At 39.2% G+C, this 26,455-nt stretch overlaps 1 protein-coding gene across 1 annotated transcript in view; it reads left to right on the forward strand.

Moving 5' to 3' along the window:
- LOC306885764 (receptor-type tyrosine-protein phosphatase delta-like) overlaps positions 1–25,896 on the forward strand; it is a 118,742-nt gene extending 92,846 nt beyond the window's left edge. The window contains exons 29-35 of the mRNA XM_079442553.1: positions 12,380–12,665; positions 16,791–16,969; positions 17,054–17,180; positions 17,712–17,837; positions 19,402–19,556; positions 20,813–20,948; positions 23,355–25,896. Of these exons, the coding sequence (XP_079298679.1) occupies positions 12,380–12,665; positions 16,791–16,969; positions 17,054–17,180; positions 17,712–17,837; positions 19,402–19,556; positions 20,813–20,948; positions 23,355–23,423 (1,078 nt within the window). The 3' untranslated portion in view covers positions 23,424–25,896. The remainder of the gene's footprint in view (positions 1–12,379; positions 12,666–16,790; positions 16,970–17,053; positions 17,181–17,711; positions 17,838–19,401; positions 19,557–20,812; positions 20,949–23,354) is intronic.
- The last annotated feature ends 559 nt before the right edge of the window (positions 25,897–26,455 follow it).

Consider the following 26,455-nt stretch of genomic DNA (forward strand, 5'->3'; position numbering starts at 1 on the left):
TATTTATTATATTATTAATAACACAGCAATAATAATCACGAGATTCAAACACATAATGTGCATTATTTAAATGTTTGGGTTTTTTTTACACATATAAATGTTAATGTTCACTACTCTCCAAAAATATGGGGTCAGATGTAACAAGATGTAAATCAGTATTTTATTAATCAAGGATGCATTAAGTTGATCAGAAGTGCCAGTAAAACATTTATAACATGACAAAATATTTCTGTTTCAAATAAATGCTGTTTTTTTTAGCTTTTTATTCATCTGTGAATCCTGACAAATAAAATGTATCACAGTTTCCACAAAAATATATTGGGTAGCACAACTTTTTTCAACATTGATAATAATCAGAAATGTTTCTTGAGCAGCAAATCAGCATATTAGAGCACTGCAAAAAATCAAAAGTTGAGAAAATTGAAAGTTTAAGGCAAGCAGCTTCAGCAGATTTTTGAGTTTTCTCAACTTGTTTTTTTATATATAAACTGAATAGAACAAGTTGAGAACTCAAAAATCTGCTGAAGCTGGTTGCCTCACACTTTTAGGATTTTTCAACTTTTGATTATTTTTTTTTCCAGTGAATGATTTCTGAAGGATCATGTGACACTTAAGACTGGAGTAATGATGCTGGAAATTCAACTTTGATCACAGGAATCAAATACATTTTAACACATATTCACAGCAGCTGTTTTAAATTGTAATAATATTTCACAATATTACAGTTTTTACTGTATTTTTTTATCAAATCAATTCAGCTTGGGCAAGCAGAAGATACTTTTTTCAGAAACATTACAACATTGCATTGATCCCAAACTTTTGAACTGTAGTGTACACAGTAAAAAATTACCGTGATTTTAACAGGAAAAAACTGTGAAAATGCTACAGTAAAAACCTGTTAAATGGTTAACGGTAAGTTACTGTAAAATTTACAAGGAAAAAACGTAAACTGTTGTTCCCAGAATTCACTGCGTGCATTTCATTTTTGTTTAAATTTGATGTTTTTTTTCTTTGAAATAACTTTCTTCTTAGGTATTTTCTTATCAGTTTATTAGGGTTGTATGTTACATCATTAAATTAATGTTTATTGCATATTCCAGTTGAATAAGTCTCGCCATGATGGTGTTTAGTGTTTGTGTTAATGACACTGTCCACCTTCTATATATGTTATTATTTAAATGCTGCTTGTGATGGACTTTGGTTCATCGGTTCATCAAGTGGCTTTCTCATCACCACCTGCTTTTGGTGGTTATAAGTGTATTTCAAAGGAACAAAACAGATTTCAGTACTTTAATAGGTTGGTATATTAACATTATATCAGTTAATGAATGAATATATCAGTAAGATCCAAGATGGCGGCGCGATCAGATGCAGCGGCTGCTCCGGGTCCCAAAGACGGTGCTTTTATGTCTTTTAATGTCGTCTGTTCGTCTCCAAATATTGTCAGTTTACTGCTAACTCATAAGGAAATCACCCCAAAACTCATCTATGATCGCCAAAGTCTTTTGGATATCGGCAACGCATACAAACAACAACTCTCGCCGGCAGCTACTGAGAAGCTATGAGGCCTTTGTTTACTGCTGGAGCCGGACCTCGAGATCGTGGCCTCGCCTACTGATGCTACCCGCACAAGCCAGCGTCGCAAGCGGTGTGAGAGAGGACGGAAACACGGAAAGCGCGGAGGTATACGAGCTAGGCTAAGACCTAACCCCACAAGACCGGCTCTTCCAACACTCATGCTCTCAAACGTTCGCTCTCTTGAAAACAAACTGCACTTAATTCAACTCAATTGGTCTACACAGCATGAGGCAAGGGATTGTTGTGTGTTTATTTTCACCGAAACATGGCTAAATGACAACATCCCGGACAGCAGCACAGGCTAACCACCTTCCGAGCGGATAGAGATTCATCACTATCTGGTAAGACCCGCGGAGGTGGCTTGTGTGTGTATATCAACAAAGACTGGTGTAACAATGCTGCGGTATTATCAAAACACTGTTCATCGCTGGTGGAGTTTATGTTTGTTAGGTGTCGACCGTTCTATCTGCCGTGGGAGTTCACGGCCATTGTTATTGTCACGGTCTACATACCATCGTAGCCATGGATGACAGCAGAGATTGGTGGGCTGCTAAAAAAAAAAAAAAAAAGTTGTGACGTATTGTCAAGTATGGTGACCCATACTCGAAATTGGTGCTCTGCGTTTAACCCATCCAAGTGCACACACACAGCAGTGAGTAGTGAACAAATGCACACACACACACCCGGAGCAGTGGGCAGCCATTTATGCTGCGGCGCCCGGGGAGCAGTTGGGGGTTTGGTGCCTTGCTAAAGGGCACCTCAGTCGTGGTATTGAGGGTGGAGAGAGCGCCGGACATTCACTCCCTCCACCTACAATCCCTGCCGGCCGGGGACTCGAACCCGCAACCTTTCGATTACGAGTCCGACTCCCTAACCATTAGGCCACGACTTCCTAAAGACCAGAGATGAAGCATTCAGATCAGGAGATAAAGCAGCCCTCAAAACAGCAAGAGCCAGTCTGTCCTGTGGCATCAAAAATGCAAAACGGTCATACGCTCAAAAAATCAACAATCACTTCACAGACAGCAGAGACACACGGAGCCTGTGGCAAGCCATTCAGACCATCACTGGCTACAAGCCCCCGCCACAGGCCTGTGATGAGGACACATCCCTCCCCGATGCACTCAACCACTTTTATTTACGGTTTGAAATGCAGAATGACACACCTGCACAAAAACTGCCCACACCTCCTAAAGACCGGGCGCTCTGTCTGTCTCCAGCCGACGTAAGGAAGACCCTATCTAGGATTATCCCACGCAAGGCTGCGGGACCTGACAACATACCTGGTCGTGTTCTGAGAGACTGTGCTGCACAGCTGACATATGTCCTAACAGATATCTTCAACACCTCGTTGAGCCAGGCTGTCGTCCCCACGTGTTTCAAATCCACAACAATCATACCGGTACCAAAGAAATCACCTGTGTCCTGTCTAAATGACTACCGTCCCATAGCACTGACTCCAATCATGATGAAGTGCTTTGAGAGGCTAGTCATGCACAACATCAAAACCAGCCTCCCCAACACACTCGACCTGCTCCAGTTTGCATACCGTCCAAACCGCTCTACGGACGATGCAATTTCCTCCACCCTCCACCTGGCTCTTACCCACCTAGAAAATAAAGACTCCTATGTTAGAATGCTGTTCATTGACTTCATCTCGGCATTCAACACAATAATCCCACAACAGCTCATAAATAAACTAAACCTGCTGGGCCTTAACAATTCCCTGTGTAATTGGATCCTGGACTTTCTAACCGGAAGACCTCAGTCAGTCCGTGTCGGCCACAACACCTCGAGCTCTACCACACTGAGCACAGGTGCCCCACAAGGCTGTGTGCTCAGTCCGCTGCTCTTCACACTGCTGACCCACGACTACACTGCCAAGTTCAGCTCCAACCACATCATCAAGTTTGCTGATGACACAACAGTGGTAGGTCTCATCAGCAACAACGATGAAACGCACTACAGAGAGGAAGTGGCACAGCTGGCTGAATGGTGTGGCACTAACAATCTGTCCCTCAATGTGGAGAAGACAAAGGAGGTTGTGATGGACTTCAGAAGAAACTCTGTTGACCAACCCCCACTGACCATCGACAGCTCGATTGTGGAGAGAGTCAGAAGCACTAAATTCCTGGGGGTGCACATCACAGAGGATCTCACCTGGACCACCAACACCATGTCACTCTCCAAAAAGGCACAACAGCGCCTACACTTTCTCCGCCGGCTGAAAAGAGCAAGTCTCCCTCCACCCATCCTCACCACATTCTACAGAGGCACCATTGAGAGTGTGCTGACCAGCTGCATCACTGTCTGGTACGGGAACTGCAGTGCTGCTGACCGCAAGACCCTCCAGCGGACAGTGAACACAGCTGCAAAGATCATCGGTGCCCCTCTCCCCTCCATCCTGGACATTTTCCTTACACGATGCTCCAGCAAAACCAACAGCATCGTGAAGGAATCCACCCATCCCTCCCACAGTCTCTTCCAGCTCCTACCATCAGGAAGACGGTACCGGAGCATCAGAGCCCGCTCCGCCAGACTGCTCAACAGCTTTTTCCCCCAGGCTGTGAGAGCCCTGAACTCAAACCACCCTGCCCCCTCTGAAACCCCATGCAAACCCCTACCTGCTGAAACATGGACCACGCCCCACCCCAAACACCCCCCCCCCCAACCTTACCACACCAAAGAAAAAACTGTATGGAACTTTTTTTGTGTGCAATTCGAAGTGTGCTACACACAGGTGAGTGGGCCTGTACAAACCACCTGTAGTAACACACTCTCCTCTATGTGCACTAGACACTTTACACACACTGCTGCGTGTGCACAATCCCATAAAAGACTCAGCAATACATGCTCAGGCACTACAATCATCCTGCACTGTTCCCCAACCAGCTGCTTGACTCAAAATGTTTCTCTTTGCACATGTACAGTATTTGTGAAGCATTCATATAGTTTGTATTTTTTATCTTCTATTTTTTAGTTTGTATAGGGTAAATACTTATATATAGTATCAGGGCTCTGAACCGGTTCAAGGAATGAAAACGAAAACCGGAAACGAACGAAATATTGACTGGAACAGAACCGGAAACAGAAACTAAATCAAATTTTATAGTTCCGAACAGAATCGAAAATTTTAAATGGCCATTAACCGGTTAATAACGTTATTTTATCGTTCCATTTAATATTTTAAATTTGCTGTCAACCAATCACGAATTCAAGTAGTACAGACTATACAAATGTGATTCTGACTTATCCAGCGAGTGAAATGCCCGCCCGTGCTCAGCTGTGAGCCCTAGTCGCAATGGCAATGAATTCTGCTAACATCTGTTTTAATGGAAAATCAGACAGGGTAGCACAAATCGTCAGAACACCGGCGTTAGCGTTTATCCGACGTCAGTGTAAGATGGATTCAACAGATCTTACACACCAGCGGTGCTTCGCTGAAAGTAAAAGCCAATAAATAATATTTTAGTAGGCTATACGTCGAGAATATGGAAACATTTGGATTCGTGCCGAGTGAGAGAGGTAGGCATCAGTTTCACCTTTAATTTGTTTTTGGAATGACGTTTTTATAGCCTATAGGCTATCCTTAAGTTTAGAGGATTTGTTGTGGAGAGAAACTAATTACTGTGTTTATTAGGGATGTGCGGGTCTAGTCGACTAAACGGTACAGCTCCTACTAGTCGACACTGAAAACAATAGTCGATTACACGAGAGAAAAAAAAAAAAACCAAAAAAACATTTTATCATTCAAATTACCATCATTTTTAACGTTACATTTTAAATAAGTTAAAATAAAACTTTTGAAAAAGAATACATATCAAAATATTTAAATACTTTTAAAAGCATATCTGGGCAGAAACTACATTTTTACCTCAGACCTCTCATGCCTTGTCTTCACGTCAGTTGCGGCGAGCTTAGAATGACCACACGAAAGACCTACGCGTTAGCTTGGAGGCTAGCCAAAGCCAGCAATGTCAATCTTTCATACGTCGCTGCGGTCCGTGATCCCATGCACGCGATCTATTCTTCTGAACGAAGACCCACTTCGGTGGTGCTGCGGGATTTCCAGGCTCTTTTCGAAACTCTCTGCGTGCCTGTGACTTCAGTTCCTGCCGAGCGAGTTTTTTTTATTTATTTTTTCAAGTGCAGAATCGTCTAGTCCAGTCTTTCGCCAGACCACGTTAACATATGTGCATGGAGTAAGTAAAACTAGCATTCATTTGTTTTTAGACAATATAGCCAACATGAAGTAATTTTTTTAAAGCCATTTTAATGCTATTCCTTGATAAACGTTCCTATTTTTTTTTACTTTTGTTTTTATATGTTGGCTAACTTTATATGAAAATGAAGAATTCTGTCAGTCTATTGATTGATTTTCCATTTCTGCATTGCTCCAGCCGATCTGAATAAATAAGCTATGCACCGGTTTATGTTGAGTGTTAGAGCCCTGCAAAATTATTTTTATATTGTAGACATCTATCGATTAGTGATGAAAAAAATCACCGCGCTGGTGGAAACAACAGGAGAGCACACGACTGAGAGCAGCTGGATGGTGTTTAGTGTCCCGAAGCAGATGAATAGTTCTGTGTTCAAATGCACACAATAGACTAAAGCTTGCTGAAAAACCCCAGCAAACATAACCATGAATGTGTCTGCGGGAAACAGTAAGGAGATATTTGAATGATTTACTAATAAACTAATGTTTTCTGAGTCTGTGTCGCAAGGATGAAGTTGCTGATCCTGACTCGCCGTCTCCTCATTAGACGCGCCTTTAGAGAGAAATGAGTCTTTATTGATTATGATTAAGATTATAATAAAAGAGTTTTTGTTTTCAATTGTTTTATTTGGTTAAGTGATAATTTAAAGCTTTCTATAGATATATGTATCATGTCTGTGAGGCATGTATTCGCTCAGCTTCGGTTCATTTTTATGAAGCGCTCCTGTTCAAGACGAGACGGCAGAAAGCACATCATGTTTGTTTTCTTTGTTTTATAAAAGAACTACCTTTTGTTGGTTTTGTGAGTGCGCACAAATACAAGTAGACCCTTTACAGGTCGGAATGATGTATTATTCTTACCTTTATCAAACAAACAAACAAACAAAAAATGACGGCGTAGGCTATTTTAATTTGTTTCCACTGAAAGCAATCCATGTGTTTGCTGGTGCCTCCATGTCCTGCAGAGCAGCTTTAGCTTCCGCTCTCTGCACAAACTCAGATATAGATACACACATTATTATTATAGCACAGGTTTAACGGTTAAACATTGTTATATGCTTGAACTGTTTTAGTATATCTATAGATTTTATTTAGGCATATCGTGATGATATGAGAAGGCTAAATTGATCAAACATAGGCTATGATCAGCTCATGCCGCTGGCCGCTTGGTCGTTACTTTAAAAAACTAAAACGTATAGGCTATTTAACGAACAAAAATGCTCCCAACGTTTTTCTAAATTAACTTAATAAAAAAACAAAACGAAATATAATAATTTTGCCATTACACACAAAACGGAACTATTTTAATAGCCGAAACAGTATTATAAACTGTTTTAGGAGAAGAGGGAAAAAAGGGCTCGGGTCGTTAATTCTGATAAGCTGTCGGACGCGGGCCGGGCCTAGCCTGTGCGTCTCGGGCCAGGGCCGGGCTAGGGCCTAAATTTGAGGGCCATGCAGGGCTCTGTTGAGTGTATGCTCTTTATTTTTTTCTGTTTAACGACCGCCTAATATTAAATGATGATAACGCGAGGCAAGCATAATCATGACCTATTTTTAGCAGAATTAATTGAGGGATTTGACAGTGTGATTCAAAGATTTAAGTATTTCAAGTGTAGGCTGTTATATAGACACACACACTTGTTTTGCCATTTTTGGGGGGTTTCTAGCTTTTAGACTAGTCGACTAGTCGGATACAAAACTTCCGTTTAAACGACAGTCAAATTAGTCGTAGCGCACATCCCTAGTGTTTATAATGTTTGTAAACATGTTTGATTTACCGGCATTTTAGCCTACATCATTTCTGAATAATAGGCTAATAAAATGCAGGCTTAGCCTTTGTTTTTTTTTCCCCTCAAAACATTTTATACAAGTAGCGTTTTTTTGTTTTTTTTTACAATTTGCAGCAAACATCTTTAAAAAATTCTTTAATGTCTTTAAAGCATTAATAGATTATTTTATTTTGTTTAGTAGCCTACATTTAGAAATGTAAAAATCTAGAAAAGATGATGCAGGTTAAGATACCATCTCTTTCTGTATTTTTTTTTATTTATTTTTCTTTTTGTGTAAAGAAAACACAGTACTTTATTATTATTATTATTATTATTATTATTATAGGCAAAGACAATTTTAAAAATAATGGTATTAACCGTTATTTTTTCTACTCAAACCGGTTTCGGAGCGGTAATAATACAGAGGAACACAGGAACGGAAACGTTAAAATATCGATTCTGCTCGGAGTGAACTGATTGACATTTGTTTTCGTTTTCAAGCCCTGTATAGTATACTTATAGTTCAAATCTGTCAGCAGGTTAGTTGTGTATAGGTTTATAGTGTTTTTTTACTTCATTGTTGTATGTCTGTATTTATGTAGCACCGTGGTCCTGCGTTGCACGACATTTTGTTCCACTGTATGTCCCCACATGTAGCAGAATGACAATAAAGCTCAACTTGAACTTGAATGTGAAATTACGGTATTTAACCATAAATTTAAGTTAAAACCGTAAAACCTAAAATGTTGTTACCATATTTGTTATGGTAGAATTCTGGCAACCACAGGTGCCATTTTTTTTTACTGTAAATTTGACAGAATTTTTGTTACAGTGTATTTTCCAAATCCAGACCCATCTTTTTGGTTGCTGTTCATCTGTGAAATTTCTGTGTTATAAATATTCTGTGTTTCTGATTTAAGAATGAATGTTATGTAAACTATTTCAAGAAAACAGTGTCTCTTACTGAGTACAGGTGTGGCAATGTCGTGTACTGTGCTTTTCATTTATCGTTAGAACCCATATTAGAACTAGTATCATGTAATAAATAGAAAACTGGGGGGGGGGGTGCATTTGGATTCGTCAAACCAGCGATTGATCTCAAGTTTTAACCACACACTTCCATGAAAAAAATAAAAAATACATGATCTCAGTGAATGGCAGAACATGAGGCACTCTCACATTTATGGAAAACCCAGATATGAAACCATCTGTTAAATTCCCCTCTAAGCGAAAGCGGCACAAAAACATCAGGCAGAGAGAGGCATGCAAAAACGACAAGCCACGAGCTTCCATCGGAAAACTGCCAGATAGAAAACAAGGATTAGTAAACCCTTAAAAATAACACATACAGCAGTTAATTAGAGCTCCCAGCGGAGCGCTTGAAATTGAAGAATCCTTATTTCCCCTCTTTTCTCTGGCTGGCGTGCGCAATGAATGCAGGAATTAATATCATTCATTGGGACGCAGACTTTGAATTCCTTTCGGCTCAGATCAGATAACAGCTCGACAGCGAGACTTTAATCCGCACCAAAACACCGGCCCATCTGACCATTAAAAAACCTCTTTCTTTCATTCCGTGGCGGGTGTCAGAAAGTTGACGCATCCTTCGGCAAGAGCAGTTTTAAGCCGGCAGGATCACGTGAGGCGGGAGATTATATATGTGCTGTTTGTCAGGCCAAACAAAAGCTCCTCCTCCCCCTGAGCTTGTGGGTAATTAACCGCGCTGGAAACGATTCGCCTGCAGCAGAAAGAAAACTCAGATTGCATGTGCTTAATGCTTTCGCTGAAATCTGCCAGACGTCATGCGATCGATGCTGATAGTGTGTGTGTGTGTGTGTGTGTGTGTGTGTGTGTGTGAGGCTGTAAAGAGGGCGTTTACCGCTGTCACCTGTAACCCGTGGGTCGCCACTGAAGCGCATAGAGTCAGCCGTTATCGTAACAAAAGAGAAAGTCCATCCAAGCGCATGATTGAATGTCACGGAGGTCACTGGACGGACAGACGGAGGGCTCCTGAGTGGCAGGGATTTCAGAAGTATGAACCTGGCAAAAACACGTCCTGGTCATATTTCAACCTAAGACTCAAAACAAAGACATTGATTTTGCATAAAGCAAATGAAGCCTTGCTAGTAGCTTGTGGATATTTCAGGGCTGGTTTATTTCATGAAAGTACTGTAGGCAGTTTTTCTTGGCTACAAACATTTCCACTATTATTAGCCCCCTTTAAGAATATTGTCCATTAACAACATGCCATCTTGAAGCAATTAAACGATTAAAGAAAAAAATAAATAAATAAAATAGAGTAAATGGTTATGTGAAAAAATCATGTTGTTTTAGCAAATAAAACTACTTTCCCCAATAAAAATGTGTGACAGCTTGCTCTGGCATTTATGAAAAATTGCTCTTGTCCTGAAAACAAAATTCAAGCCTTCAATATAGTTTAAAATAGTTTAGAGGACAGAATTTACACAAAAAGACCACAATTTAAGAAACTGTAGTTTGAAACCAAGTTACAAAGCCACTGCTAGAGAATACAAACATTTGACAAAATAATTACTTGATCATGACTTTTACATTTTCACACGATTCACTTAAATATATTTTATTCCCAATTTCTACCCAATTAAATATTTTAGATTTTGATATAACAAACAAACAATGAATGAATGAATGGAGATCTAAGATTTTGTTCATTTCCTTGACTTTTCCTGGTTTGAAAATGGCAATTTTAAAATTATATTTAAGTTGATGAACAATGAACAACACAAATAATTAGTAAACACTCGATTTTAGTTAGATTGAACTCCATTGATCTTGCTAAGCAAAGTTTGGCTGGGTTAGCTTCGGTTTCCACCAGAACTCAAGACATGCAGCATAGGTGAATTGTCTACATTGTGGGTTAATCTAAGTGGATGGATTCATGCTTGCTGCAGTGCATTCTGGGATTGTCTCCTCTGTGAATGATACATGTGACGTTGCTTTAGAACAGGGCTGTCCAGACCTGTTCCTCATGGGTCAACACTAATGAAACACACCTGAACCAGCTTATCAAGACTTCAGACTCACTAGAAATTTTCGGCCTTAATGAGGCGAAATAAAGTGGTGGAATAATTTAGCTGACTTTATGAACGGTCTCCGTGTCAGGTGCTCCACAAAATGGGTTGTGGAAACTTTAAGTGTGTGTTAGTCAAGCTTCTGTGTGCGGTAGAGCTGGTGTTCATTGGCTCAAGTGTGTCGTTCATTAAGAATTCTCTCTGCGCTCACGTCTTGGTGCAGGAAGAGCGCTAATGTGAGCGTTTGTGGAGCTCTGGTCTTAATGAAGTGCTCTGATCTCAGGTGTTTCATGGAGAAGTGCCTGTGGATGATGTCAGCGACTGCGCTTCAGGAAGTTAGCAAAGCTTTGGCCTCTTCAAAGTGATGGAAAGAGGAAAGTAGATGGAGGCTTTTAGAGTCTGTAGATGGAGGTTAGGGAGGGTGAGAGGCTAAATGGAGAGGTTGTTTTCCTCTAATAGCGAGGACAGGTGTACGCCGATCAAGAACGGCTTCACTCCAGAATCTCTGCCATTAAATACTGTTTGACTGCGGAAAATGTTCTGCATTCACCACAAGAAATGTGACGTGTCACTCACTGTCAGCCGTGTCCCATTGTTTTCGCAGTTTGCATGTGTGTAAACAATGAAAATGTATCTCAACACAAACTACTCAAAACAGTAGGGATGCACCGAATGTGACGCAATCAAATATCAACCAGCGTAGAGTGAGAGGTGCACATTCTTTATAATGCTGCAAACATGTGGGCAGTGTGGACGTATTTAAAACTGTCCAAGAAAGATGCAAAAATAATTAAAGCACCGACAGCGAGAGACTTTTTAGCAATGTATCGCATGTCTCCGATGAGAAGAGGAAGGGTGATTGTTCCTGGTGACTGTATGATGTTTGAAATCACAAAATGCGCTTAAACAATTAGTAAATAAACTGCAGAATGTTATGTTTTCTAATACACGCACAAATCATTTATTCTGACAGCGCTGACGAGCTTGCAATGCTATCTGTTTGTTAGCCAGAGTCCAAAGGAGGACAATCTGTGCTGAAACAGTGTTACTCATCAGCTGCTCAGTAACATTTTTATAAACTTTTACTAGGCATGTGACAGTATGACACGTGCGAGAAACATCTTCCCAAATTCATAATGAGAATCAATTATAAATCTGCTGTTTCCAACAAAAAGAAGCACTGAGATCTTGCTGCGGGTTTCCACCAAAATAAAAGAACTCCATCAGCATTAATAAATATTAGTATTGTAATTTTACTGTTGTTTTGTGAAATAAAATAAGACAATAAAGTAAATAAGACCATAGCAATGATATTAATAATTACAACTTCTCCATTAATACATGTATTATAACGTTCACACATAGTGTTAAATTTTCTAATGTTTTAAAATAAGTCTCTTCTCAGCATGGCTGCATGTATTTGTACAGTAAAAATACATGCCTGATTCTAGAAGGGGGTCTCAAAAATGGCCAAAAATATTATTTTACTAACCTAAGTTGTGTTTTATTGGTAGTGTTAAATATTTTTAAATTGATGTTTTGAAATTTATTTAAAAAGCACATTTTGGCTATTTAATTTACGCAATGGTAAAACGCAAAAGGCAATATACCTGGGGGAAAAATGCAAAGAACCATGTTCAGTATTTGGCCTTCAGCCCAGTGTTTCATTTTGTTCGGTTCGGCTTCGGTCAAGAATTTTCACTTCGGAGCATCCCTGCAAAACAGATCTAACGTTGTCAAACATTTGTCCTGTTGTCTGACAGTGCCGGCGTGGGTCGGACCGGCTGCTTCATCGTCATCGACGCCATGCAGGAGCGAATTAAACACGAGAAGACAGTGGACATCTACGGTCACGTGACGCTCATGCGTGCTCAGAGGAACTACATGGTCCAGACAGAAGACCAGTACGTCTTCATTCACGACGCGCTCCAGGAGGCCGTCACCTGCGGCACCACCGAGGTTCCCGCCCGAAACCTGTACGCCTACATCCAGAAGCTCACGCAGATCGAGTCCGGAGAGAACGTCACCGGGATGGAGCTGGAGTTTAAGGTAAGACCGATGTTAGCGGGAGCTGGGTTTGTTGACTTCTGTTTGTCACGTAATTCGTCTGATTCATGTTAAATGCCATGATGGGCATTTAAAAAAAATATATATATTGTATTTGAATATTTGCACTCATAAACAACAAATATTCAAATAATTGTTTATTTAAATAAGGTTTAGCTAGAAATATGTTTTTTTTTTTTATAATCAAGTTTTAGCAAGCTGATTCATGATAAATGCCATGATGGACATTTACAAAAAAGAAATATTGTATTCGACTATTTGCGATCATAAAAAATAAATATTTGTTTATTTAAATACAGTTTAGCGCGAAAGGTGTTTTTTTTTTATAATCATGTTTTTGTCACTATTTATGAACAAGCTTATAATTACAGATAATATATAACAATGTTCTACAACAATGTTACGTTATATCTCTAAGTTTTCTTTTGGCTGAAAACGCGTGAACAAATAACATATGCAAATAAAGAACAAAAGCAATCAAACTCAAGCAGAGCAAATGGAAAAAAATACAGCAGACCGTGCTGATTGCGGTACAGAACGTACATACACTTGAGTCGGCCTATTTTCATCGTGTTTGTATCGTTTCATGTTAATGTTGAGAAAAACGGTAATATCCACATGCTCAGGTGAAAGCTGGCTCCTCAGTCTGATACCAATAAGAACGCGTGCTGACACAGATGTTCCAGAGACACTATAACAGACGGTGTTCTTAGTTTGTCTTCTGTTCTTAAACCACTCACCTTCGAGAAAACTTAAAGGAAGCATATGTCTCAAGATTATTTGGCTACGCTCTCTTTCTTTAGTCGACTGCTGTTTGGATTTCATGTGATTTCTTATTGTGATGCTGATATTTTGGTAACTCCGTTTCACTGATTTATTTGATCAAAAGTATTTCCATTTTGTAAGATTTTACAAAACATTTTGATCAAACTAATTCCAAACTTCGCGAGGCAGAATATGACATTCTGTGATCAAATACGATCCACTTGTTAACACGCTCTACAGCGCCACCCATTGCATTTAGTTTTAACTGACTTTAGGTTTGCACGCTTAGGATTTATCACAGATTTCCTGCATTTATGGCCAGCAAAGCAGCACGTAGTAGAATCTGAATAGTGTTTTTATCTGTCGAATAGTAATTACAGATTGAATATTAATTTTTTTGACTATTTGCGCACACTCCTAAATCTAAATGAATCTGAGACTGAGTGAAGAGTCCCGAGAGCCCTAACCCTACTAAAGAGCCACTTAACCAAACCTTGACCTTACGTTTATTGATATGTCTGATGTTGGAAGCCAAGCAGGTTGTGGTTTGACTAGTACTTGGATGAGGCTTCGGATTCCCCCACAATCTGGCCAATTCAGAGAAAAACATTCCCATCACTACCAGCAAAGAGAGGTTAAGATGTGTAGTGCCTTATCTAGTTGAGTTTCTGTGTCTAGTGTCCCAGTCGCTGACTGATCTGATTACAGAACTCTTGATCAGACTCCATCTGAACAGAAGGGGCCTGGTAATCTGCGATCATGGGTTAGGGTTAGTTTACAGACGTCCGGCCGCAGCTCTGGAATGACTGCAGCAGAACCGCCGGCTTTGCCTCAGGAAGCTGCTCGTCTCTCTTCTGTTATTCAACCCCGCCGCATTTTACTCGGCCTGCAGTTTGTCAAACAGAAATCTATTTACCGAGAGTAAGAAGGTGATCGAATGTCACGCCACATGACGAGTTCTGGGCGAGCGGAGCAGCCGACTCTGGCCCACCGCAGGCTCTCTTTACTCGGCCGCAGAGACAGTGTGGGGCCTGTGGTTTCTCCTGCAGGAACCCAGAGAGCCCTGTGCTGTTCTCACGCTAGCGCTAACCATTACTGCGCTCGCTTGTTTCGCCATTAACCACATTTGCTTCACTCTCTTGTTTTCATGACCAAGTTCAAGATGGTTAAAGACATTAAACATATGCCCTTGTGAAACACAGATTTAACAGCAACAAACTGAATATCTACCCATCCATCCATCCATCAACATTTTTTTGATCAGTAAGATGTTTAATGCTTTTAAAGAAGTCTCTTCTGCTCATCAAGCCCACATTTATTTGGTCCAAAGTAAAGCAAAAGCAGTAAAATTCCGAAATAATGTTTACTATTCAAAATAATTTGAATATATTTTTTAACTGTAATGTATTTCTGTGATCTGCAGCTGTATTTCCAGCATCATTACTCCAGTCTTCAGTGTCACATGATCTTCAGAAATCATAATAATATACTGATTTGCTGCTCAAGAAACATTTTTATTATTCTAGTATAAGTATCTAGTAGCAGGGGCGCCGTAAGGGGTGGGGGTTTAGGACGATTCTAAGGGCCTGACGATGGGGGGGGGTGCGAGGGGGAAACGTGATTTCTACTGAGGGGAACGCTAGAGCCCTGCATTTCAGCCCGGCCCCGACTTTTTTACACCTCTAGGGCCGGGCCTCGGGCCTGTTTTAGGCTTCTCCTTATTTTTATATTTTAGCCATCCATCAATTAGTGATGAAAAAAATCACCGCGCTGGTGGAAAACAACACGAGACCATGCCTCGACTGTCAAGAGCGACTCGAAGGTGCTTAGTGTCCCGCAGCAGCAGCGAGTGCCGTCAGCGCAGATGAAGAGTTCTGCGTTCAAATGCACACAATAGGCTGAAGCTTGCTGCAAAGCCCCAGCAAAAGTAATTACCATGAATGTGTGGGGGGGAATAGTAAGGATATATTTGAATTATTTACTAAAAAACTAGTGTTTTCTGTGTCAGTGTTGCAAAGATGAAGATGATGATCCTGATTCGCCATCTCCTCATTAGACGCGCCTTTAGAGAGAAGTGCATCTTCACGGATTATGATTGAAATGAAAGAGTTTTTGTTCAAACATAAGCTATGATCGGTCTGCCGTTGGCCGCTTGCTCGTTACTTTAAGAAAGAAAAACACTTATTTAAAAAACAAAAAAATGCTCCAAACGTTTTTCTAAATTAACTTAATATAAAAAATAAACAAAATATAATCACATACAAAACTGAACTATTTTAATAGCTGAAACAGTATAATCTGATTTGGGAGAAGGGATAAAGATGGACTCGGGACGGACTCGGGCTGCTAATTCTGTTAAGCTCTCGTATTGTTACCTTATAGACTCAAGAATACATCCATTCCAGACACGGAAGACACTCTGATTTGAATTTACAACATTTATTTTACCAACCAAACATGTTAGAAGTACACACACATCTCCCAAAGACGAACCCCTTTCTCTGTGTCAGACTTAACTCTGTTTGTTGTTCTAAACAGAAATACTGCAAAATAATAAAAATAACACGACTAAACGAGACGAAATAACGTTATAACATTTCGTTTCGTCTCGCTTTGGTCAACGAAAATGAAGAGACATTTTAGCATAGTTTTTATTTTGTAAACCACATTTAGTCTATTTTTATTCATAAACAATATTGCATTATATATTTAATTATAGTAATTGTCACATGACCAGCATTACGTTGCATCTCGTCTCGTTTTCGTCATGTGATATAGGTATGTTGACGACCATATTTAGTCATAATTTCCGTTGACAAAAGCAACACTATTTAAATATTGATAATAATAATCAGAAATGTTTGTTGAGCAGTAAATCAGTATATTATTATGATTTCTGAAGATCATGTGACACTGAAGACTGCAGTAATGATGCTGAAAATACAGCTGCAGATCACAGAAATACATTACAGTTTAACACATATTCAATAGAAACAAAATATATAATAATTATATATATATATACTAAATAGTAAAAATATTTCACTATATTACTGCTTTTGTTGTATGGTGGATCAAATAAATGCAGGCTTGGTGAGCAGAAAAGACTTCTTTAAAAAACATTAAACATCTTACTGTTCAAAAACGTTTGACTGGTAGTGTCTGCGTTTTTCTTTCATCTGATTATCTGTCTGTGCTACTATATATCCGCTTGTCTGTCCAAACATTCACACGTCCTTCAAACTTTACTACTACTTCTGTTTTCAAGTGAATATCAGCGTGTGTCTAGACAAACTTTTGCCATTTCTCATTTTTAATGCTGTTTCGGATTGTTTCTTGCAGCGGTTAGCGAACACAAAAGCCCACACGTCACGGTTCATCAGTGCCAATCTGCCCTGCAACAAATTCAAAAACAGACTGGTTAACATCATGCCCTACGAGTCCACACGCGTCTGTCTGCAGCCAATCAGAGGAGTCGAGGGCTCCGACTACATCAACGCCAGCTTCATCGACGGATACAGGTGAGCCGAGGAGCCCGGATCTGTCCGGCTGTGTGTGTGTGTGAGTGTGAAGGTGAACACGTATCCTCTCTCGCTGTGTGTCAGGCAACAGAAGGCCTACATCGCCACGCAGGGTCCTTTAGCCGAAACCACAGAAGACTTCTGGAGGATGCTGTGGGAACACAACTCCACCATCGTCGTGATGCTGACCAAACTCAGAGAGATGGGCAGAGTGAGTGCTTGACTGCAGCTTATTTATTCATCCATTTATTGCTGAAGAAAGTACAGAGAAGAAAAATAATCACTTTCATTGCATTGGAATTCAATTTTGTAGTAAGACAAACATTTTCTTATCAAATGTGCTCCAATCTGCAACTCTACTACTACTTCTACTGTCCAAATTCAAAATGGACACTTTTTTTCACAGTTGTTGGTTTAATTTGTGTTTAATTCAATGTCTCTAGGATTTTCAAAATAATTTTGATTCATCAAATGCTTTTGCAGATTTATGCTAATAATTTTTTGGCCATGACTGAATGCAATATCCAGATTTTGCCTAAATTGAAATGAAAGACGATCTCGTGTGCCATCGTTGAGAAAACAGCAGTGATTGTCTTTCAAATAGATCTGGTGCACATTTATTCATTGTTCCCTTGCTTAAACCCCAGTGTTAACTGCCAGAGCTGGTATTTGTGCTGATGCTTTCTGCACGCTGGTTGTATTTTGGCCGTCGCATGACTGATGTATTGTGTCTGTCCATCAGGAAAAGTGCCATCAGTACTGGCCAGCAGAGCGTTCAGCCAGATATCAGTATTTCGTGGTGGATCCGATGGCTGAATACAACATGCCGCAGTACATCCTGCGAGAGTTTAAAGTGACGGACGCACGGGTGAGACACCAGACCCCTGGCCCATCCTCTGCTCTGTGTTTTATGTATTATAGTGCATATGCAGACCGAGTAGAGCTAGCAGGCCTCTAATTCCATCACAGCATTTATTCTGATAAACACTCTCACATTCCTACCATTTTATCTCTCTCTCTCTCTCTCTCACGTCACTTATCTGGGATATACAAAATCACTAAAGAAATGCAAACACTCCGAGCTTCTCGTCAGGAGCTTTTCAGCCGCCCACATCAGAGGAATTAGTGTCTGGAGTCGCTCATTCACGCGCTCAGGTGAAACGACACGCTTCTGAGCTGTGGGCGGCTGGAGCTCAAAACAGAAAAACACCCAAAACTGCCGTGCTCATACCATGCTTTAAAACTTAGCATTTCAATACCAAATATCACCATATATATGTGATGCTTTCCCTGGCCTTCTGCTCTAACCATATGCTAAATATTTTTGAAAGAAGTCTCTTCGGCTCACTAAGGCTACCGTTACTTGATCAAAAATACAGTAAAAATTGTGAAATGTGACCTGGGACCACAAAACCAGTCATAAGGGTCAATTTGAGATTTATACATCATCTGAGAGCTGAATAAATAAGCTTTCCATTGGTGTATGGTTTGTTAGGATAGGACAATATTTGAAAATCTGGAATCTGAGGGTGAAAAAAAATCTAAATATTGAGAAAATCTCCTTTAAAGTTGTTCAAATGAAGTTCTTAGCAATGCATATTACTAATCAAAAATGAAGTTTTGATATATTTACGGTAGGAAATTTACAAAATATCTTCATTAAACATGATCTTTACTTAATATCCTAATGGTCTTTGACATAAAAGAAAAATCAATAATTTTGACCCGTACAGTGTATTTTTGGCTATTGCTACAGATATACCCCAGCGACTTAAGACAGGTTTTGTGCTCCAGGATCACAAATATTTTTAGAATGTAAATCAGCTGTTTTCTATGTGAATATGTGTTAAAGTGTAATGTATTTCTGCGATGCGCAGCTGTATTTTCAGCATCATTACTCCAGTCTTCAGTGTCACATGATCTTCAGAAATCATTATAATATACTGATTTACTGATCAACAAACATTTCTGATTATTATCAATGTTGAACACAGTTGTGCTGCTCAATATTTTTGTGGAAACTGTGATACATTTCAATTTTCAGGATTCACAGATGAATAGAAAGTTCAAAAGAACAGCATTTAATTGAATTAACATTATAGATGTTTACTGTCACTTTTGATCAATTTAATGCATCCTTGATGAATAAAAGCATTGATTTCTCTGAAATAAATGAAATCGTTCTGACCCCAAATTTTAAAGTTATATCAGCAATATATCTCTCTGGCACTGAGGCATTAGTTCAGCATCAACATGACCTTTCTTAATATCGTTGTTTCTTGCGCTCCTCAGACTCGTTTAGGATGCGTCATGTACTCGTCATCGGTTTGACAAGCGCGGCGTCTGTAAATGTGAATGTAATGCCTTGGTGTAACGCATCAGAGAGCCGCTGCAGCGCTTCTATTCTCATCCGTCTCTCTCTCTGCTTTCAGGACGGACAGTCACGGACCGTCAGGCAGTTCCAGTTCACAGACTGGCCAGAACAAGGCGTGCCAAAATCAGGGGAAGGCTTCATCGACTTCATCGGCCAAGTGCATAAAACAAAAGAGCAGTTTGGTCAGGATGGACCCATATCGGTCCACTGTAGGTAAGAAAGACACGAGTCTTGGTGAGAAAAACAGAGCCGAGCAGATGCCACTGTTGATGGGTAAAACACTTGTCTTTTGTTCTGGGAACTAAATCTTATCCAATAGCAGATACTTAAACACATCAAATGTCTTTATCCCTCCCAGGAAGTTCAGAAGTCTCTGGGTCAGACAGTTGCAAGCATACAAGCATAAATAAATTGAACTGTATTGTACTGTATGTATTGTATGTATGTGTATATATATATACACACACACTCTGTTACCACCTGATTTTCCACAATTACAAAAATGACATTTCTTGAAATTGTTACACCAACAGACTGTGACATCATTTGATCATGTGTTCTGACAGGAAGACAAATACATGATTTAATTCCCTTTTCTTCAATGTCTACACACAATAGCGTTGACTGTAGTTATTAAGCTCAACCACTCCACACTTAAGATAGCATTAATGATCAAACAATTATTGGTAACACTGTAATATCAGTTACAGTGTATATAAGTTAACATAAGTTAATGAATTAGCTGGCAATGAACAATATATTCCTACAGCAGTTATTCATTTTGGTTAATATTAGTTAACAAAAATACAGTTGTTCATTCTTTGTTAATGTTAGTGCATTAAATAATATTAACAAATTATTTTCTGATTTATGTATTAGTGAATGTTAAATTAGCATTAACTAAGATGCCATAGAAGTGTTGATGTTAAGTGATGTCAACTGAAGAAACATTACCCAGATACTTTAGTTCTTTTTTCTCTCTTCAACTGAGTGACGGCTTACAACTGTTTTTGTTACAAGTTTTCTTTAATGTTATATTTAATCGTAAACAATGCATTATTTAATTAAATATTAACTAATTTGCATACATTTCCAGAGTATAGATTTTGACATCATGGTTCAAAATTCTTGTTTGATTTTGTTGACATTTTAGACTAGGGATTTTAAACTTCTCTTTTTATCTCTAATACTAACAACAGCCAGAAAATATACATTAAGCCCTGTTTTAAAGAATAAAATCTTGTATAAATAAATGTGAATGATATATGAACAAACCCCTCAGTAAAAAAGTTCATTATATAGAGAGGAATTAAACTGTAAGTTTTGCTTGCAGTGTCCGGCCTCAAATTAAATGAACAAAATATTATAAATAGGCCGCTTCACATCCTGATTCAGTCAACTTTGTTCGCATGTTCTGGTTTGGAATATCAAAGATCCAGCTGATGGTTTGTGTTGTGATTGATTTGCAGTGCTGGCGTGGGCAGGACGGGCGTCTTCATCACGCTCAGCATCGTTCTGGAGCGCATGCGCTATGAAGGAGTGGTGGACATCTTCCAGACGGTCAAGATGTTAAGAACACAGCGGCCAGCGATGGTCCAGACCGAAGTACGTAACTGTTTCACACTGCGTCGCTTCAGTCAGGATGTAAACACAGATTAAAACAGCACATTACATTACAGCTAATAACATCAGGTCAGGTTAAAAGTAAAAGTCGTGACGTATTGTCAAGTATGGTGACCCATACTCGAAATTGGTGCTCTGCGTTTAACCCATCAAGTGCACACACACAGCAGTGAGTAGTGAACAAATGCGCGCACACACACACACACACACACACACACACACACACACCGTGAACACACACCCGGAGCAGTGGGCATTTATGCTGCGGCGCCCGGGGAGCAGTTGGGGGTTCGGTGTCTTGCTCAAGGGCACCTCAGTCGTGGTATTGAGGGTGGAGAGAGCGCTGTACATTCACTCCCCCCACCTACAATCCCTGCCGGCCCGAGACTCGAACCCGCAACCTTTCGATTACGAGTCCGAATCTCTAACCATTAGGCCACAACTTCCCCTAGTGATCAAGGTTTTCAGGCGTCCTCTATGGTTTTTGTCTGAAGTTTCCCAATGAAGGGTTTGCGACGGAACAAACGAATGCTTGGCTTTGTTCAGCCCACAAACGCTCGTTCTCATTTATAACGACAAACCCTTCAGGTTAGCCATGCAAATTGGTTCAGATAAGCAATTTCACAGCTAACCCGCACAATGGCCTTTCCCAGCGTCAATGGGGGAAATTATTTTCTGCGATCAATGCGGACAGCGAGGTGATGAGGCTCGAATCTCACGCTTGGCACAACACAATCCCTGCTTTTCACCTCACAGACATGCGACACAAAAGCGCAGCAGTAGACCCTTCACGTCGCAGGCCGCCGGGTTGATGTGTTGCTATGGAGATGAGAGGAGCCTCGCATCTGTGAATTCACAGAGAAATCCATAACTCCGTTCAGAAGATGTCACGTTACATCACGCATGTGCTTTACCAAACGATTGTGTTTCAAACGTCATAGTTTCTCTCTGCCTAAATCCAGCTTCATTTTGAAAACATCATCATCATCATCATCATCATGAATTCATCATGTAATTTCTGAACTGATGTTCCTGCTCTCATCATGAGCGATTCATCAATGCATGCTATTCCACATTGTCTTCAAGATTTTGCATTGAAATGCAATAATAATAATAATAATAAAAATAATAATGTATTTGCATTTTTTTTTTTTTTATTCTTACAACCTGTCATATACACTTCCCAATGGATGAAGTCGAGTGAATTTTGTCTTTATTCTCTATTTTTTTAAACTGTAGTTAAGAATGCATTATTCTAAAATGCTGCAGTTGTATCCTCTGGTTATGCATCAGCTCTGTTACCATTATATGTATGCCATATTACATTATGTACTATAACAGAAAAAAAAGGAACACAATCATTATTTTAAAACAGTTCTTCAAAAGCACATCTTTTTCTCCTTGTGAAAAGAAGCACTACTTACCACATTTTAAAAAGTTTTATAATTAATAAAATGTTATTTATAATAATAATAATATAATTTAAGCGTGAATTGTGTGTAATGTTTTCTGAAACGTACTTGCATGTTCATTCTAATTAAATGTAAATGGATTGTAGTTTTAATTTATATTAAATACTTTAGTGTTTTGACCCACTTAAGTAGGACTTAAGTACAAATATGTAATTTCATAATTACTTTTTTGTCTTTATGTGTGACATGATTTGTGTCATGTATGTAAACATATTTATAATTACAGATTTGTAATGATTAATTTGCAATTTAGAGCTTAAATGTTTTATTGAATAACACACTACAGTTAAAATGATAATCAAATTCTTTGACATGTTATTCAACATCAAAATAAGTGTACTTTTTGTACACAATGATTTAGAATAGACTTTTAAAGTAAAACTTTCAATTTGACATTATTACAAAGGTCACATTTTAAAAGTGTTCATAAGTGTGTTTAGAAACAGTAATGAAAGTGTCTCTCTGTAAGTCACTTAAGTGGCCTTGCATTCATATTGTATTATCTGCAAGTATGTTTTTTAAATATACTTTTAAAATTTGGAGTGCGCTTTTTCACAAGGGTTTCTTAAAGTCATATGCTTGACAGTAAGGGAAGATCTTCAAATGTCAACCCTGTTACCATGATTTTGTATAGTAAATGGTTTATAATTAAAAAGGTTACATGTAGAAAGGTTATATCAGCATTGAATTGTATTACTAAGGAAACCATGTAGTTACAAAACTGTCCTGGCTGTTAGCGTCAACCCTGTTACCTTTCTGAATTACGTCCAACATACATTAAATCTCAGTTAAAACATCTAGATGACTAGTTACGCAGGTTTACGTTAAATGAACACACACATCTGATCTGACTGAATGTTTGGCATGGATCTGACCCGTCTGTCTGTCTCTCTCTCTCTGTCCGTCTGTCTCTCAGGATCAGTACCAGTTTTGTTACAGAGCTGGGTTGGAGTATCTCGGGAGCTTCGACCACTATGCAACATAAGATCTTCGTCACACTGTCAGGGAGACGGATCGGCCATCGGACATCCAGCGGTCATTTAATTCTTCTGAGCCATAAATACCTGCTTGTGAAAAGAACTCAAACTCTTCGATTACATGTTGGATGTGCAACGTAAACCTAGAAATACTTACAAACGACAATAAAAAGACAAATATCCAGGTGGACCAAGAAAAATTACCCCGATCTGATTTCAAAAAGTAAATCATGAATAAATAAATAGTAGTAATAATAATGATGATAATAATAATTTCAGACAGGTGAATCTAGACTGCTGAAGTGCGGAATAATCGCTGCTTCGAGGATTCATGAATCATAAAGGAGTCAACGAACACAGACGCTGTGAGACGGGGAGCTCGAGACACGGTGTAAAGAGAATTTGTTTTGTTCCACAATCAACACGAGGAGATACGTCACTGATGAAGAGAGGAGACTTCATCACGACCACCATCATCATCATCATCGCAATCATCGAAAAAAACTAAACGAACAGAGCTGAAGTAATAACTACAACATGCCGATCGTTCGATTAGACGTCTGGAGAAACCACACAAATAATGCATACCAGCTTTTGTTTCACGTTCCGTGGTGTTTTCCTCTCTTTTATGACAGAAATCAGCGTAGACTGACCGTATTTCTCATGTTTTTTTCTGATGAAGTATTAGTGCTGGTGGTTTGTGGCGTTTTGTTTCAAACACACGCTGAATCATGGGGTGGGCAGAGTATAAAGGTTAGAAGATGTCTCAGTTCTTCCATGAGCAGAGAGAGAGAGAGATATTAATAAAGTCTTTATTTATATAACCTCAATGTATATTCACAAAATATAGATATATAGATGATATAATATATGAAAATGATAGTGGGTTTTCCGCTGGAATGCACATCAGCAGGACGGACGGACGGACACGCATCTTTTCTTGTGCAATAACTAGACGTTTTACAGTCGGAGGGTTCAATTTGCATCGGTTTAACGAGGGCGGGGCGATCGTCGTCATGTTCACGAGCTCATGGGTCAAAGGTCATCACCGTGCATCCGTTAGGCCACAGGTACAAAGACGTCCACGTGTTCATTCTTTTGCATTTAGAGTGCCTTATATTTATGCCTGTTCTTTTCTACGATATTCATTTAACAACGTGTATAGTTTAAGTAGTTCATGTACGAGTATTTATCGATTGATTTCCCACGCGTACGGATTTATAGTCTATGAAATTATATATGCAAATACTTAATTCAATACTGTTTAATTTTCTGTGGCCTTAATTTGGCTCAGAGAAAATAAAAATGACAAGGGTACGATAAAGAAAGAAAGTGCACGATAACCGTCAGGCCCGATACTGTTAAGTCATTTCTGTTGTTATTTTATATTAGCTCCCCAAAGGCACCAAGACTAATTAATTACGTCTTCAAAAGACCAAGCTTTGGAATCAAATTCCCCGTCATTTTCAGTCGTCGTGGCGGAAAACGAAATCAAATAAATGCCAAAATAAACGAAAGACCCTGAAAAACCTACAAAGTGCTTGCTGATAAGCTACTAAGTGTTTTATCGTGCGAATTTCACGACTACAATATTACGATTCGACACTTGAACCTCACTGGCTTTGTGGATGTGCATTCCAGATGCTTACTTTCCCTTCCTTGTTTCGAATAGAGAAAGCGTTTTATTGTTTTGACTCTTTCTGTTTCTGTTGATTTCGGATGTTTTCATCGTCATACGTCGAGCAACAGGCAGCCGTGGCGAAACTGTCAGCGCCACCTAGTGTTCAGCGCTTCAATGTGCTCCATGTCAGCTTTTCTTTCCCTCTTCTGGATCTTATTTGATATGCATGAGTTCAACTGCAGTGGGGGCGAGTAGGAAGAATTGCACTTTGTATCTCTTTATCTCTATGCACTGCCCTACTGATTCCGCACCCATTACGGATTTTACTTGAACCCGACTGTACGAATCTCCTTCAGACTTCACATGGTGTGTATGTAAATAACACAGAAAAGAGACTACCCAAGTAAGAGAGAGAGAGAAAAAAAGAGAAAGGGAAAGGAAAAGCAAATTGGTTGCGAAAAAAATTAGCATCTTTAGCAGGTGATTTCTAAGTATCACTTCTTCCCCTGTTGAAAGACTGAAGCGTCACGAGCGCAAACGTACACGTGGTGTTTCTAAGCTCCCTGTTACTCTCACATCTGGATGCATAGACTGAAATTAATTCAATTCAATTGTAAAGAAAAAATGGCTTGTTAAAAAAAGAATCATGAAATTACCTCTGATTAGTTGTAAATGTAAAGTGTTTTTTGATTTGATTTGATTTTTTTTTCTTTCTGAATGAATGGAGTGCTTTTTATTTTCATACTTAGATGACATTGGTGAAAAGACACATCTGTACGAGAAGCCGTCCTTCTGTACTTTTGCTGACTCAAGTTCCATTTGTTATAAATGAATTCTATTAAAAAATGTAAGTGTTATGCAAACGTGTTTCCTTCCTTCCCTCCTGTGAGCCGACGACCATCAATGGGAATGAATCCTCCAATACTTCAGCTCTGTTAAGGGAAAACATCACAGTGGTTTTTGTTTTATTTAATTTGAATTAATTGATTTATTTGCATTTTTCCTACTACAAAAAAAATATTGCCTATAAGTAATGTGGTCTGTTGTGATCATATTTGAAGTTAAACTATTATTTGACATTTTTGCACTGACCTTCAACACGTTTACATTTTAAATGTAACAGAGTTGACTCGAAGCATTTCTGAAAGAGAAGAGCCATGGATTTTCTTTTTTCTGGTCCTGTACAAAGCACAAAAATAGTTAGTGTGGTGTGGTTATATTTGCTACTTAAGACTGTTTGGTGATATTTTTGCACTCACCTTCAACCCTGTTACATTTTCCATCAAACTCATGGATTGATTGATCTGTTGATTTTTAAAAATAAAATTGTTTTATTGTCTTTATGATTAGTAATGTAAACCAAAAAAAGTTGCTCTACATGGCTGTATTTAGGGTTCAGGGTTCACGCAAGCACCTCAA

Source organism: Barbus barbus (assembly GCF_936440315.1).
Source record: "Barbus barbus genome assembly, chromosome: 2".
NCBI lineage: Eukaryota > Metazoa > Chordata > Actinopteri > Cypriniformes > Cyprinidae > Barbus > Barbus barbus.